General features: G+C 38.8%; 1 protein-coding gene across 2 annotated transcripts in view; it reads left to right on the forward strand.

Annotated features, from left to right (window-relative positions):
- RSRC1 (arginine and serine rich coiled-coil 1) overlaps positions 1–18,195 on the forward strand; it is a 300,880-nt gene that overhangs the window by 110,541 nt on the left and 172,144 nt on the right. For both annotated transcript variants that reach the window (XM_066600346.1, XM_066600354.1), the window contains exon 5: positions 7,219–7,255. In XM_066600346.1, coding sequence (XP_066456443.1) covers positions 7,219–7,255 — 37 coding nt within the window. The remainder of the gene's footprint in view (positions 1–7,218; positions 7,256–18,195) is intronic.

The following is an 18,195-nucleotide window of genomic DNA, read 5'->3' on the forward strand; positions in this document are numbered from 1 at the left end:
CAGTGCTCGCCTGTGTTTTCTCGATACAAATCTTTATTCATTTGCCAATAATCTCTTCCCGTTCTGCACTTCAGGACCATGTTATCAGTTCTGAGGCCTGTAATTGAATTAGGGCTGCTTTCAGCGGAGAGGCAAAGTTGTACACATATTGATAAAGTCATGACAGGGACGGCACAGCGCACAGACCACTAAATAACATCCAGACACTGCATCAGGGAGTTATCAACTAGTGATAGAAAGCCATTCCCTCTCTCTACTAAATTAGCTTCATTAAGAAGGTTGCACTTAAATGTCTCAATAAATGCTCAGGACTTCATCTCTGTCTAGATAATGGACGGCTCAATTCCTTTTCCTTGTTAATGGATTCTCATCAGCTTTTCAGCAGTCTTGTGCTTAAACCCTTGAAAATAATGACCTGTTGGCAAACATTCTTGACCTGGACATTTTTTTTCTTCCCCCTAAATCCTTTCAGTTTTAATTCCAGAACAGACAAGGCTGTCAAGAGACAACTTTTTCTTAATTGACAGTATACTTTATTTGGAACAATCCCTTTTATAAGGAGAATGTAAACGGCGGTTGGGATTAAGGAATTCCATAAGGTTGGTTAATTGGAGGAATTATTTATCCTGACTTTTACCTCCATGGGATAGACAGAAACCGATAAAATAGACCTATACGACTATCAGCGTTTCCATGTTTAAAGCGCAAGTGCACTTTATTTTTTTTATTTTTTTCCAAAGTACAGGATAGACTATTTTAAAGGGGTTGTCTCGCGAAAGCAAGTGGGGTTAAGCACTTCTGTATGGCCATATTAATGCACTTTGTAATATACATCGTGCATTAAATATGAGCCATACAGAAGTTATTCACTTACCTTCCCTGCGCTGGCGTCCCCGTCTCCATGGCTCCGTCTAACTTCAGCGTCTAATCGCCCGATTAGACGCGCTTGCGCAGAAGGGTCTTCTGCCTTCGGCTCGGTCTGGCACGAGCGGCGTTCTGGCTCCGCCCCCTTCTACGCGTCATCGCGTAGCTCCGCCCCGTCACGTGTGCCGATTCCAGCCAATCAGGAGGCTGGAATCGGCAATGGACCGCACAGAGCCCATGGTGCACCATGGGAGAAGACCCGCGGTGCATCGTGGGTGAAGATCCCGGCGGCCATCTTGGTGAAGGAAGAAGAAGGAAGACGTCGCAGAGCGGGGATTCGGGTAAGTAATAAAATAATTTTTTTTTAACACATCCTTTGGGGTTGTCCTGCGCCGAACGGGGGGCCTATGGAAAAAAAACCAAACCCGTTTCGGCGCGAGACAACCCCTTTAATGCACGATGTATATTACAAAGTGCATTAATATGGCCATACAGAAGTGCTTAACCCCACTTGCTTTCGCGAGACAACCCCTTTAAGCATTTTTGCATTAGGTTTTATCAGCCTATTCTGTATATTTTTTTATTGTAAAAACCCTCTTCAGTTAGGTTGTTTGTTAATCCGGGTATACAGGCAGGTAGGAACTATTAGGGGTTGATCCAGGGAACAGTCTGATTGCCATTAGGGAGTTAGGAAGGAATTTTTTCCCCAAAAGGGCTAATTGGCTTCTGCTTTTGGTTTTTTTTGCCTTCCTCTGGATCAACAAAACAGGAGGCTAGACAGGCTGGACTAGATGGACATTGTCTTCATTCAGCCTTACGAACTATGTTACTATGTATGTGTGTGCGCACAGTTATGCAGTTAGCTGCAGATGGATTTCTCCACACAGTCTTCAGCTAGCTGCATAGCTGAATAGGGGTTTTGTACCAAAAATATACAGAATATGTTGATAAAACCTGTGGCAAAAATGCTTAGAATTGCCTAATCTATACATTTTTTAAAAACAGAATTTAAAGTGCAATTACTCTTTAAGCTTTATATTTCGATTATATTTTGAAATTTATGTAATAGAAGAACTTTTTGTCCAATCTGATATTTTTAAAATTTTGAATATCAAATGTAAACATTTGGATCCGGTTTAAGCATTTGGTCTATAAGCCTGGCCTACGTTGTCTGCGACTATTAACACCGCTGTTTTTAAACAAGTAGAGTCAGGAATAGTTTAAAATTCACTTTTTGGTCAGTATTGTAATATTTTTGTGGCTGGACTGGATCTCCAAGGAGCTACTAACGATAGGGGGGTAGATATGTATGCTAGGTGGCTATAGAGGTGGAGCATCACATTTAGTTTATAGACTCAACATACACTGAATGCCTACTTTATTGGAGACACCTGCCCTGTCATGATTGGAGCTTCTCTGTATGGAAATTAGAAGTATGACCCTAACCTGAAGCATAAAATCATGTGAAAAAAGTTTTCAGTTTCAGTGTAAATCCACATTAGAATGGGAAAATCAAGCAATCTGAGTAACTTTAAACAAGGCATGGTCATCAGTACTAGAGTAACTGGGGCCAATGCTACAAGCCCTGCCGACTTTTGTTGGGTTTTCTCGTGCACTGATGGTAAGTGCATACCGGTCAACAAAGTGATCAAGGAGAAACATGCAGGGGATCCTGTGGATAAATAACTTGGTAATATAAGGGGTCAGGAGGATGTCAAGACTCATGTTGATGAACAATTGGTGCACAGTCAAGCAAATTGCAGCTGAATACAACACTGGTGCTCCAACAAACGTGTCTAATTGCCCAAATTATCGTTCCTCAGCATAGATGGGCTATAACAGCAGACAACAAATTTGAGTGATATTTTTAAGACTAAAGGAAAGGCAAGACTCAATTTGCAAGACAATGCAACAATTGGATCATTGGGCAGTGGAAAAGCATCAGCTGGTCAGATGAATCCAGATTTCTGTTGTACTATGTTCGTGGGAATTTGGCGCAAATAGCATCAGCCAGTAAACCTGTGTCAACAGTTCTGACTGGTGGAGGTGAAGTAATAGTGAGAAGAATGTTTTCTTGGTGCATCCTTGGCCCTTTTGATACCTGTCAGTAGATTCCATGATTAATTGCAGTGGTTGTGAAGGTTAAGGGCTAATGCCCACAGCCGTTTTTTCTGACGCGTTAAATCGGAGCTATTAGATTCTATTGAACCTAATAGCTCAATGTTCACGCAGTGGAATCCCACCACGGAAATAACCCGCAAGGTTATTATGGGGTCTTGGGGCGGGGGGGGGGCGCCGTGACGTGGGCATTAGGCCTAAAAGAGGTCCAGTGCACTATGACATTGGTGTCTCTATTAAAATGGCAATTCTATGCATGTTTGTTGCAACATATATAAATTCAAAATCATCATAGATGAACTTCAAAAAACTTTTAAGGGGGTGTTCAGCTCTCTGAGGACTGGAGTAGAAAGATGATTAATTGCAGTGTCAGTTTTTCTTTCTAAGGATTATTTGTAGACTTATTCCTTACCCAATTATCCTAAATGTCATATACTGTATAAGCAAACATATTAGCAATCCGTAATTAGTTTAGACAGAAATTAGGTGGGCAAAAAAGTGCTATTTGTAACTATTTACAAATATTGTAACGCTAGCAACATTACAACAAATACTTTGCTATAAGATTGCTATAGAAATACATTTTAAGTAGTCACAAAAAAATTGCAAAAAATCAGTTTTGTAGCCTAGTTTAAAGAAAGAAAGCATAGCTACAAATTCCATGTATAGCCAAGATGGGTAAATGTCCAGACATTACAGAGGAGAATATCCTGGTAGTAATTTGGGGAAACTCATTACTGCTCATTTACTATATTTTTGTTATTACATTACAACTTTTCTGTACTTCAATCCCTCGACATATGAGCATGAAGTACTTAGTCATGTACAGTATTCATGTGATACAGTATTGTTTGTGGAGCCAGATTTCCGGGTTGTGCGGTTTCATAGTAGTAATGGATTTCTTAAAGTTTGGAAGGATTCTATTCCCACTCCTAAAACGTTACTGTAGAAGAAAGAATGGACTTGAGAACATCTTGGCAACAACGGTTTATTTTAATCATTATGGTGCCATGCATATCATGTATTAGGTAATTGTTGATCTAGCAGCAATTAGATTTCACTTAAGCAAACCAGAACTCCTTGAAAATGTGCGGCACTTTGTGACATGATGTGAATGTACCAAAATAAATAGTTGGAAAGCGTTAGACATAAACCATTTACTTTACATCCACAGCTCTTATAGCTGCGCTGACAGTGTTCAGCACAAATATTTACAGCACATTTCTGGGATTTCACAATCAAAGGATGGTTTTCATGTAACCTTTTTTTTTTTCAACAGAAATGTTTTATTTTTTGATTGATGCAGTTTAGTCACATAATTTGTTATAGGCATTACTGAGCCAGAAAAGATGTCCAATATGAGGGGGAAAAACGCGCACTAGGAGGAGCCTTTTGTAATTGCCTGGCCTTATGTTGTTACAATTTGTCTTTGTAGTTCACAAATTGCAACATTAAACCGCTCGCTTTCCTCTAATATTTTGCCAGTGTAACGGTTTTATTGCCAATAAACCATATAAAGTTGGTTTAAATGACTAAGGAATTTCTCTGCATTATGAACTGTGTGAGATTAGGGAAAAGAATCAGCCTTTTTCAAGAAATAATCTCACTCTTGTCCATGAGCTAATCCAGACCCTGTTTTGCTTCTAATCTCATACAAAAAAACCCTTGAACTATAAATGACAAGATAATCTGTTTTACTTGTATTGACAATGTAGGTACCGTAGGATAAACAGAAACCTAATGATGTTAAGTACAATAGTCTAATAGTAGGCAAACCAAGCCAAATTGAGTCTGCTACCAGAAGTAAGTGTGTGTGCTTATGTATGTATGTATGTATGTATGTATATATATATGTGTGTGTGTGTGTGTGTGTGTGTATGTGTATATATATATATATATATATGTATGTGTGTGTAGATATACACATACACACACACACACACACACACACATATATATATATATATATATATATATATATATATATATATATATATATATATAGTTAGAGAAAACATAAATACAAAGTAGAAAATAACAGTGGGTCAGGATTAAGTGTATTTTGCAAGTGTCAGTTTATCAACCAGCTACCATAAAGTTTTTTTAATAGCACATCCGCAGGAATTAGTTCATACACAGTTATGAGAGCTAGATCAAAAAGTGGTAGTGGGGCCCACTCGTAGTCAATGGCAAAGAAAAGTGGAGGCACTGGGATGAAACCTATGCCCATTCCTCATAGAGAAAAAATCTGATGCTGTCATATAGTCTACATTATTTGGCATGGTTTGGTATGCTTAGGCTAATATACTGACATATGCCTAGTATTTAAAAAAAAAATCTATTTTTTAAATCCCATAGAATAGCAACAATTTAAACATTACATTAAAATTATGGTAGTGAAAATAAAATTAGAAAGTAAACTTATTAAATGGACGTATTTGGTATTCACCATAACTGTAACAACTTGTGCAATTAATATATCCTATTATTTATTTGCAGTACATTTTGTAGCTGACATTTACAAAGAAATGGCAGAAAATAATTTAAAGGGCCATTGCAGGGAAAATGGTTATGTTCCCTGGGGAGCAGTTGCCATGCAGAGCCTACTAGGGGAGATAATCTACTTACTAATAGCTATGTGCCGTCCAGGCCTCTGTCACTCCACGTAACCTCCGCTGAGTGCTCTGCATCTTCCAGCAGGCCGGAAGTCACCTTCTCTATTCATTTCTATGAGACTGACTTTGCTGCTGTCATAGGAATGAACTGCAAAAGTCACTTCCGGTCCACACAGCAAATGCAGCAGGGTTCAACAAGTCAACATTATGGTCATATAGGACAATGGGGAAGCAGCGGCTGTTTCATCACTGTACGGATTGGTAAGTATATTATCTCTCCTAGAAGACACTGTATGGCAATTCACCCCAGAGAACATAAACATTTTCCCTGCAGTGGCCCTTTAAATTATTTTCTGACATTTCTATGTAAATGGCTACAAAAGTTACTGATATAACCAAAAGGGACTGGGACTGCATTTTACATGCGCATATTTTTGCGCTCTTAGGCCTCGGTCAGATGGTCGTTTTTTCGCGCGATTTGCACATGCGCATGCGTCCGGCGATTTTATAGAACCATTGCTTTGCAATGGTATCGGACACATGAGCGCTTTTTATGCGCTCGTCCGATTAATTATAGAACAGAAATCTGCGATTCCTGTTCTTCTCTATATGCGCTCAATGGGGCCGGCGGCAGCAGCGCCGACCCCATTGAGAACATATAGTAGACAAATCATTCTTCTCTGCCACAGCTGTGACAGCTGTGGCAGAGAAGAATGATGTTTGCCCATTGAATTCAATGGAGCCAGCAATACTGCTGGCTCCATTGAAAACAATGGGCTGCCGGCGAGCGTGGGATGAATTTTCGGGAAGGGCTTAAAAAATATAAGCCCTTCCCTGAAAATCATCCAAAACTGTGTAAAAAGTAAAAAAATAAATAAATACTCACCTTGTCCCGGCAGACGGAGTTCAGCCACAGCCGGCCGGCAGTTCTCCTGAACTGCTGTGAGTAGTATTCAGCAGCCGGGGATTTAAAATCCCCGCCTGCTGAATGAGCTGCCTCTGATTGGTCACAGCCTCACCAATCAGAGGCAGCTCTCACTTACCCATTCATGAATTCATGAATGGGTGAGTGAGTGCTGCCTCTGATTGGCTCAGTGTAGGGACCAATCAGGGGCAGCTCTCAGCTGAATGACAGTCATGCGATCCGCAAATCGCGCCAAAAAACGCCCGTGTGACCGAGGCCTTATAACGCAGTACCAATTTTACGTTAACTTTCAATTGTGCCTCTCACACACAGTGAGCGAAATGCGTGCGCAAAAAAGATGGCAGCATGCACTATCTTGCATTGCGCCTGCATACACACCAAGATCATGTATAGCGCTTGTCCGCACGCATGTCATTGTGCGGCTTACAGCATGAAAATTGAGATAAAATGTACCGCATATCGTAAAGGGCCATTAAGATCCCGGGTTATGTAGAACATGGATAATAATTAATTTTTCGCCATTTTTAACTTCTTTCTTGTTTAGTATGTCATATTATAAATATTTGATATGGCGGTGCTACTACTTGATACAATGCTGGTCAATATTTAAACGTCTGGGAGCTGTGGGCAATCTTGAATAAATTGTGTTGGACAAGGATTTAGCAAGTATTTAGAACTTTTGTTCTTCTCTTTCAGGGACTCGATAAACATCAAAGCTGGATTAGAACATCTGGTAAGTTCTACATTTCTCTTGAACATTTGCATCATCTTTGATATCTGCATTCTAAATGAACATTTTTCAATGAGCTTTGAATACCTTGAATTGAGAAAGTCAACTATTTCCCAAAGGGTTCGCTTACCATTATTATGTGATGGGACCTACTCTTTCATTTAGTTTATCATCTCAAGGGAATATTAATTTTTTTTAAATTACCTTTTTTATTTTGATGTGAAGATGAAATGAAAGAGGGAACACAATCATTGGATTGATGATTGTTTTAATTATCAGCAATAAGAAAAAAAAATGTTTGGCTGTAGATTTCTGGCACGGCAGGATCTGACGAGAACAAATGTGCGCTACACACACATATTGCGTGCATAAATGAATACGGGAAGATGAGATCTGTGTTCTTCATGTGTTTTTTGTTTTATTTATGTATGTTCTATTCATTTAAGGAGGCACTGCCGCGACTGCTGATATGTCTGTTTTAGGGCCCTTTTGCACAGAATGATTATTGGTTAGTTTCTTGCTGGATCGCGCGAAACTAAACAATAATCGTTGCAGGTAAACGTACAAGCGACTGAATGACGCATGATCATTTTTTCACTTATCGTTAGTCATTCAGTTTAGGCTGGCATAAAAAAAATCTAACAACGATCAACCTGTGCAAATAGGGGATTGTTTCTCTGTGATCAACTGCCTGCATACTGTGAATGGAGGCGGGCAGCGGAAGCGATCTCTGTCCTGCTCCGCCTCCATTCATTTGAACGATTATTGCTCCAGTGTGAAAGCACAGTTGAGACGACTGTTGGGCAATAAAGGGGTATTCCGGAGATAATATGCAATTTTGCAATGTAGTGTTATGCTCTGTTTTACACAGCTGTGGAGATATTGCTTCACGTTTCGCATTACTTCTATGAAGTTGCGATCCTCAGCCGTGTGTTTCAAGTGCAAAAAGGATAGTAAGTGTTTACCATTGTTTTCAATGGGAATCATCACATTACACTTGCATGCACATCACGAGTGCCCTGCAGTGTCTTTTAAGGTCTCATTGAAAACAATGGGTGAGACAGTCCACAAGAACACCCATGGATAGAACATGCTGCCATTTTTTCCCCCTTGCAACGAGAATGGATTTCATACAGCATTCGTGCGCAACACACAAAATTCACGCGAAACTATCACTCGTGTGAATAATGGCGATAAGCGGAAATGTTAACGACATTTTGAACATTTTGCCCAGCCTCTCAAATACTCTTTGAAGCGCACATGACTCCTCTTGTCTGAAAGGACCCTTACTGAGTACAGTTCCTTGGCGTGCAAGTTTTTTGACTTGCGAACAGGCTCTCTCTCTCGAGTTTTTGCTCTGATTTATGAGCAAAAACTCTGGGTACGAGCCTGCTTGCACGTCCTCTGGGGAGGATTTATACTCACCTGTCACCAGCGTTTCATCCTTGCAATTGTCTGCGGCGCTGCTGCAGGCTGTCGCTCCCTCCTCTACGCCCACACAGAGCATTGCTTTCTGGATGTGGGGCTTGAATGCCCCGCCTCCAGCAGGCTAAGCTCTGATTGTTTAACTCAGTGCCGCGTCAGCCAAGGAAAGCCGGCGCTGGGTTAACCAATCGCAGCCATTCAATGACATCAGCGACAGCCCTGCTAACTCCAACTATGTTTCTCTCTTCCTGCCTTACCCCATACTGGCTCTCTTTAGTTTTGATATGAACTTGTCAGGCTTGTTCCCACTGTTTACTGTCAATCAGGTCTGACATCCTCCATTGATAGTGAGCGATGGGCACCATCCAACTGACGCATTCATAGCTCTGGGAACTGAAACGAAGGAAAGCCTTTACTGGGAAACGAGGGAGTAGAGGGAAAAGAAAGACCTCGTTAAAACCAGCATTGCCGTGGCTGAAAAGCTATGCAGCCGAAACTGCTGACATGACAGGTCCTCTTTAACCCCTTAAGGACCAGGCTGTTTTGTATCTTAAGGACCAGACACTTTTTAGGGATTTGTGGTTGTTTAACTGCCCTATTTTGTTTACCTACAGCTACTAAAATTATGTTTGCTGCGTTTTTTCCCCATGACATATAGGGCTATTTTTTAAGATATCCTTTGCACTTAAGTTTGTTGTTCCATTTTTTAGCTTTATTGGGGGTAAAAAGCTAAAAAAAAATGATTTTTTTTAACATTTATAGTTATTCGTTTAAATTGGTACATTTACCCTAAAATTATGGGAATGGGTTCCTCATTTTGACGTTTTGATCTATAATATGTATGGTTTGGGGTTATTTTCTTTTTTATATATATATTTTTATTTTATTCTTTAATTTTGTTTTACTTATTTATGTAATTATTTTTTTTTACCATCTCTGTCCCCCATGACATCATATAAGACCTCTGGGGGACATGCACATGTTTTTTTATTTGACACTTTCCCACGGTAGCTGGAGAATCCATAGGAACCCCAGTTACAAGTTAAACATCCCCTGTAGGGACAATAATCACTAACAGAGCTTATCTGGGTGAGCTACGACCCTGCAGCTCTGCTGTAGCAGGGAATCCTGGCGGTCACATGACTGCTGGCTCGTGTAGTGGAAGTTAAAAACCCTTCCTGCATTCTCCTCCGGGTTATCAGCTATGACTAACAGCTAACAACCAGACATTATGTTCCAAGAGCCATAACATTTTTAGTTTTTTGTTGACATAGCCATATGAGGGCTTGCTCTTTACAGGAAGAATTACATTTTTTAATGGTACCACTTTGTTCAGATCTAAAAAAAATTTTAAGGGATGAAAAAACCCCCCCCAGAAATTTTACTAATGTTTTTTTACAATTTTCCCTTTATGGAGTTCCCTCTACAGAATAAATGAAATGTTACCTGCATTCTGTGAGTCAATATGATTTCAGTGACAAAAAAATGTCGTTTTTTTATGTTACTACTTTTCCACAATAAAAACACTTAAAAAAATAAGAATTGTATTTACATCGCTGCATTCCAAGATCCGTAACATTTTTGATTTCCTGCCAATGGAGCTACGTGAGGTATTATTTGCAGGATGAGTTGTAGTTTCCATTGTGAGACAGATAAACCAAAAACAGCTAATTTTTTCTGCTTTTATGGCACTTAGCATGTGGCATAATTAATGATCTAATGTTATTCTTTGGCTCAATGTGATTATAGCAATACTAAATTTATATTTTTTCTATTACTTTGGCACAATAAAACTTATTTTTTAAAAATAAATTGTATTTGCACCACCATTTTCCACGACCCTTTTACGTTTTTATTTTTTCACCAAATGAGTCCTGGGAATTGGGAGATGAACTGTAGTTTTTGTTCATACCACGTTTTGATCTCTTTTTATAATGTTTTTTTAGGAGGCGGATGAATGAAAAATAGCAATTCTGGCATTTTTGTTTTTTACGATGCTCACTGTGTAGAACAACAGACAAAATTTTTTAGTTTTTTTCACATATTTTTTGTCCCTCAAAGGGCTTGAAAATGTGATCATTCAATTGCTGGTATACTACATTGCAATACTTATGTAGTTTAGTGTAGTGAATTTTCAACATGTCAGCAATCGGACTTTGATCAAGCCAAACAATGCCATGGGAACCCAACCGCATTCCGCGATTGCATTGTGGGGTGCCATTGGATGACAAGGGGAGCTCCCTCCCCCAGTCTCCTGCTTACATGCTGTAATCACTATTGATCACAACTTGTAATAAGTTAGATGGCTGGGACTGCAGGTTAGATCAGGACCCCAGTTGTGATTAGACAGCCAAGCCTACTCTTGCTGACACAGGACTCCCGTGCCAGCCTTTAGATTAAGCCACTGAAAAAAAAAAATACTAGCCTAGCCTACAGCCTCTTAGTAACAACCATAAAAGCAAATATGGCCTCATGGGTCTAGAGCTGTGCTCTCAAAACTGCCCGTGGGGTCTCCCTTTCTCACCAGTTTTGTGAGCCTACACACTTGCAATGTATGTATTTATACTTTTAAGATTGGGTTCACATGGGGCGGATTTGCAGTAGAAATTCCGTCTGGAATTTTACTGCAGCAAATCCTACTGCGGCCGCTAATCCCGGGATTAGCCAGCCATGTGTACAAGATTTCTCAGAAATCTCGTCCACATGGGACGGCGAATCTGTTCTGGGCAAAGCCGGTGTTGCGGCGCGGATTCGCCAGCCGTAGCATGTCCATTTTTTTTTCATTGCGGCCGCGCTCTTCTCTATGGGAGCGCCGGCCACAATGGAAAAGCGTGCGGCCAAGCTGCTCCAAAACCTGTGACTAAGTGCTACAGGTTTTGAAGCAGCACTTTCCCGGCGGAAATCTTGCGGTTTTTCACTGCAGCCAAACCGTGAGATTTTCGCCAGGAATACGCCGTGAGGGAACTCAGCCTAAATATAAAGCCAGCTTCAGTACGTGCCTCTTTAGTTATGTATTAGTTATTGACTTTTTCTGTTTGAAAAAATAAATGCTTCTTGAATAAAAATGTAATTATTCAAAAAAAAAAATAAAAACATATACGGCCGGTCACTAATGTGTTAAAGCAAACCGGTCATGCTGAAGATGCAGTGCAGTCTACAGGCAGCATGATATAGAGCAGGAGGAGCTCAGCAGATTGATATTTAATGTAGTTGTGTTAGAAAAGTTTTTAGCAGCCGCTGTGTGTACTTCTACCCTAAAGTGGTTGCTCCATCTTGACAACCCCTTGTGGCCTTTGGTGATTGCTGCACATCTGACTGGTAAAATCTCTAGCGGTAGAGATGAGCGCGCATACTCGCTAAGGACAATTGCTCGATCGAGCATTGTACTTAGCGAATACCTACCCGCTCGGAAGAAAAGGTTCGGCGGAGGTGAGAGGTAAGTTGCGGCCATGAGCGGGGGGTACAGAGGAAGAGCTAGATCTCCTCTCCGTTCCTCCCCGCCACTCCCCCCTGCCGCCGGCAGACGAATCTTTGCTCCCGAGCGGGCAGGTACTTGCTAAGGGCAATGGTCGATCGAGCAATTGCCCTTAGCGAGTATGCTCGCTCATCTCTATCTAGCGGTCATGCAAGAAGAATATTTGATTTTACATGGTGTCCAAATCGGCCACCATATCATACCGGATTGCATTGACCATTGCAGTAATAGATGGAAGTCCTAATTTGATGAATCCCCGCTATCAAAGGGGAACATAGACATGGGTTGGCCCATTGGGACAACCTCTATAAGTATCGTCTACTTTGGCCTCTTAATATGGTGTGGTGTGATCTATTTTTGTTCCCTTTACATCTATTATATGGTATGATGGAGTTTACAGGATTCGGAAGTACTGTCTCTTCATATATGCTTTTAATTTTAGATATATATATATTGCCCTCCGTTTTGTACTTTTTATGTTCAGATTTATGCCATTTTTTTTTAGTCCTCCTGTGATCTCATTGCCCCGCTGATCATGTAGCACAAATTTCTTGACCTTTTTGTCCTTGTGGGTAAGAAATGCTGTTGTGCTGTTGTAAGTAATGTAGAGTAATCTATCATTAATAGCTTGCGGTTTATTAAGAGATAACTGTAGGTTCTCCCGTTGTTTCTTGTTAATCAATACTTGCAAATGTGTTTCAGTGCAGGCAATTTCCAGGCTGATTTATTTTGTCTGTTTGTTTAAAAGAGCCCATAAATGTAGATGATTATAAAAGGAACGCCACATTTCTTTCCATAAAACCTAATCTAAATGAAGGGATGAAGTCCAGGCCCATGCTGAATAATTTCTGCTCCGTTCAAAGCAAATGAGAAATGAGCTTTTATATGGTCTCTTGTAAGAGATTTGCTAGAACGGTTAAAATTTGTAAGTGCTGAACGTAATTGGTTGTCATTTAATATATGGCAGCTATGAAGAGCGGTATGGAAATGTAATCATTTCAGATGCGTCCATGTGATACTCGTTGAGTATTTTTCGTGCATGCCAATAATTCTAGACTGCATTGAAATGCCCAATTAATGCAATGATTCCTGTATTTGATCAAACACGTGGACGAGGACCTAATGTGGGTGGTTCATAATTGCTAATATATAGTTTTATGACTCAGTCTAGGCAGATATGTGCAATCAGCGGCGGTCTATCTAGTCAGTTAGTTATGGGGAATAGAATACTTCAATGTCATTTTGATACAATTGTTTCTGTGCGTAAGAGCCTCGGATTTTATTCTCATAGTCCACCATGTGGTTTAGTTTTACACTGCATTGTCTATAGGAGGATTTTGCTCTTTGAATATAATTTTAGAGTTTGAGCTCAAATATCATAAAAATTTGAGTGAGTCTACATACAGTATACATTAGTTCTCTTATGCCGATCTGCAGTTTCAGCTCGGATTAGACTGGCTATGCACATTAGATTTCGTCCGGCTACCCCCTGATCATCTAATATGTATGGGGCTCCCGACGGCAGATGTCAGGGGAGATAAGGAAAGGGCGGTTGGATTTCAACTACCAAATTCTTCATTTCTCGGAGAGAAAAGCCACTTTTGGTAAAACTTTGTCCCCTCTCTGCATTCTGAACACATATACACTCGACAGAGCTTTCATATGTATGGCAATGCTAAGCAAGATAGCTGTCAGTCGAATGAGTGTTCGGCTTGCTGCTATTTTATCTCCTTTTTATTTAGTTTTATCCAGAGGCAAGATTAAGAAAATCTGCAATTCGGTCACCCGTTAGTGACCGTCCGTACACCATTTTATGGTCACTGATGGGCCTTATTCTGATGCAAAACACTCACACAGCACCATTGACTGAAACAAAATGTTAGTCTTCTGAAAAGAAAAGAGAAAAGTAGCAAAATGTTTTAAGAACTATATAAAAGTGATATACATAATTGTACTGACCCACAAAACAAATCTGACATTACATATACTGTACCGTAAATGCCGTAAAAAAAGCCAGAATTGCAAATTTTATTAATCTATCTTCTTGAAAAAAATAAAAATAAATAAAAAGTGATTGAAATGTTACATGTTCCTAAAAATAAATGAGCACTAGAGCTCATCCCGCTAAAACCAAGACCTCATAGAGATCAGTTGATGGAAAAATATTATGGTCCTTGCACTGCGGCAACACGAAAGCAAATCTTTAGGAAATGGAAAAAGTGTTTTTAGGGTGCAAAACTAGCAAAACATAAAAAATGGTATAGATTTGGTATCGCCGGAATCGTGCTGACTCAGAGATTATCACATTAGTCTGCGTGCTGAACGTCATACAAATAGGAAAGCAATGGCAATTTGTTTCCCCCAATCCCTCCCTCCCGAAAGTAATAATTTTAAATATACCCATTAAAAAATACAACGTGCCCCACAAAAAAAAACAAGCCCTCGTATGGCTGTGTCAATCCAAAAATTAAAAAGTACCGTAATGGCTCTAGCAAGGTGGGGAATAAAAAAAATTGGTTGGCCATTGGGGCCTAAATGGGCCTATCATTAAGGGGTTAAATGTGTAGGAAGCCTTATAACCCCGGCTAAATTTACACTTCTACTGTTTACTGTGATACTGTCCCACCAGTGACAACACCCATTAACCTTCTACCAGACATAGTAGAAATTGCATTGCAAAATCTTTGGCAAAATTCCTCAATAAATACACAACATACTTGCGCAAATCTTCTCTGCCACATGTCAATCAGGTTTCATAAAACCCTATTCGCCAACATTGTACCGTGCTTTATTGTGGAGGTTTGGTGCACAATCCAGATGAGAGCCTGCAATACATCCCCCACATCAGAACCTGGCGTTATGTAGTACAGCTCAGTGCTTCAAAGCATTTTCCCCCCTCAGTATTGGATTACTGTATAGTATTGTGTCTTGTGTATTGGTCACACTTCGCCAGACTTTAAAACCTGCAAGGTATGCTGGGAAAGTTAAATGGGTTTTCCAGCTCTTAAAAAAATTGATATGTCCACAGGCACCCTGGCTGATCAGCTCTTTGGGCCGCTCTTGTCATTTAAGTAGCAGGAAGTAGATGGCGCCATACATTGTGCAGTGGCCCAAGGTAGTATTGCAGACACAGCTCATTCACTTTAACTTTAGGAGCCAGCAGGATTTAGCATGCAGCTCTGAATGAAAATAAATTCAGGTAGTAATTCAGGATCTGCACAAGTAAAGCATTTTATTTAGTTGCTTAACCTCTCATGAAGTATCTATCTATCTCATATCTATCTATCTGTCTCATATCTATCTATCTATCTGTCTCATATCTATCTATCTATCTGTCTCATATCTATCTATCTGTCTCATATCTATCTATCTGTCTCATATCTATCTATCTGTCTCATATCTATCTATCTGTCTCATATCTATCTATCTGTCTCATATCTATCTATCTGTCTCATATCTATCTATCTGTCTCTATCTATCTATCTGTCTCTATCTATCTATCTGTCTCTATCTATCTATCTTTCTATCTGTCTCTATCTATCTATCTATCTATCTATCTATCTATCTATCTGTCTCTATCTATCTATCTGTCTCTATCTATCTATCTGTCTCTATCTATCTATCTGTCTCTATCTATCTATCTGTCTCTATCTATCTATCTGTCTCTATCTATCTATCTGTCTCTATCTATCTATCTGTCTCTATCTATCTGTCTCTATCTATCTATCTGTCTCTATCTATCTATCTGTCTCTATCTATCTATCTGTCTCTATCTATCTGTCTCTATCTATCTGTCTCTATCTATCTATCTGTCTCTATCTATCTATCTGTCTCTATCTATCTATCTATCTGTCTCTATCTATCTATCTGTCTCTATCTATCTATCTATCTGTCTCTATCTATCTATCTGTCTCTATCTATCTATCTGTCTCTATCTATCTATCTGTCTCTATCTATCTATCTGTCTCTATCTATCTGTCTCTATCTATCTGTCTCTATCTATCTGATATCTATCTATCTGATATCTATCTATCTGATATCTATCTATCTGATATCTATCTATCTGATATCTATCTATCTATCTGATATCTATCTATCTATCTGATATCTATCTATCTATCTGATATCTATCTATCTATCTGATATCTATCTATCTGATATCTATCTATCTATCTGATATCTATCTATCTGATATCTATCTATCTGATATCTATCTATCTATCTGATATCTATCTGATATCTATCTATCTATCTCATATCTATCTATCTATCTATCTATCTATCTATCTATCTATCTCATATCTATCTATCTATCTCATATCTATCTATCTATCTATCTATCTATCTATCTATCTCATATCTATCTATCTATCTATCTCATATCTATCTATCTATCTCATATCTATCTATCTATCTCATATCTATCTATCTATCTATCTCATATCTATCTATCTATCTATCTCATATCTATCTATCTATCTATCTCATATCTATCTATCTATCTATCTCATATCTATCTATCTATCTATCTATCTCATCTATCTATCTATCTATCTATCTCATATCTATCTATCTATCTATCTCATATCTATCTATCTATCTATCTCATATCTATCTATCTATCTATCTCATATCTATCTATCTATCTATCTCATATCTATCTATCTATCTATCTCATATCTATCTATCTATCTATCTCATATCTATCTATCTATCTCTCTCATATCTATCTATCTATCTCTCTCATATCTATCTATCTATCTATCTCATATCTATCTATCTATCTATCTATCTCATATCTATCTATCTATCTGTTAAGAGACTATGTGCAGGACTTCTACCCATGTGAAAAAAGCAACAGGATAGACATCTGTTCAGTGCAGATTCATTTAAAATAGCATTCTCTTATGTACGTGAAATATGGATTTTATATGAAAAAAAAATCAAACGGGAAAAAAAGAAAAAAACGATTCGCCTAAACAAAAACTGGGCACCAGAACAGAGATATTTTCAAAAAAAAAAATCTGTTCCAATGTGCAATATTAAACATTCTGTTATAGCGCTGTTTAACTGTTATGATTTGCTAAACCCGTATGTGCGATTTTGAAAAAGAAAATTAAAGGATAAAAAGAAACTTTTTATTTTCGTCTTGTGGAACCTATGCCAATATCTCTTGCTCAAACATATTAAACTTTAAACATTAAATAAACTACCCATCTGGATCCAGACGCCAGTGTCTTTAACTTAGACTTAACGGGAGTTCAAGGAAGCATTGTTTCTGTGTTTACAGACATTTGACTTGTATTTATTTCTTTTACAGTTTTGGACGTGTGTGTCAAATACAATGAGCTTACAATAAAATCAATTTCCGAGATCTCTCACATTGGTGAAAATGCTAGAAATTTTAGCTGTGTTCCCATCTTGTTTTTTATGCATTACTTCACATATTATCTTACAAATTAGCTGTAACTTACCACTTTAGCTAAATTACTTCATCATTATTCCTGCTAGTATTCATTATTAACAAGGTGCAAAGTGAGGATGAAAATTTGTTTCCACCATTAGTCCAAAATAGGTAAAGTTACTGCCTGATGCTTTGACACGTTCTGTATGATGAATGAGTATATTTTGTGTCTGTCGAGGATATTCACAGACATATCGTTAAAGCATACCTGAGTTTTTAACACGTTTTCTAAAATATAATAGGTTCTCCTTATGCACTCATTTGCTGCCATTTTCACCCTGTTTCACGTTTTTATGTTCTGATTTTGTGATTTACAGATGATCTTCTACATTTTGTATGCTGCCATGCTGTTTGCAATCTACTTTCAGGCAGAGGACATGTCACAAACCTACTATGCTGTCAGTAGTTCACTGTCCTGTACTTCCTGTCCCTCACATCCCATGCTGCATTGCTCTGTCTCTGGTCCAATCAACAGGGAGGCAGTATCAGAATGGTCACCCCTCTGTTGTCCTTAGGTGATTGTATGAGTTGGGCATCCTGAGACCTTCTGGACAAATGTTTATAAACCCAAAGTAATGT

Source organism: Eleutherodactylus coqui, chromosome 1, assembly GCF_035609145.1.
Source record: "Eleutherodactylus coqui strain aEleCoq1 chromosome 1, aEleCoq1.hap1, whole genome shotgun sequence".
NCBI classification, from domain to species: Eukaryota; Metazoa; Chordata; class Amphibia; order Anura; family Eleutherodactylidae; genus Eleutherodactylus; species Eleutherodactylus coqui.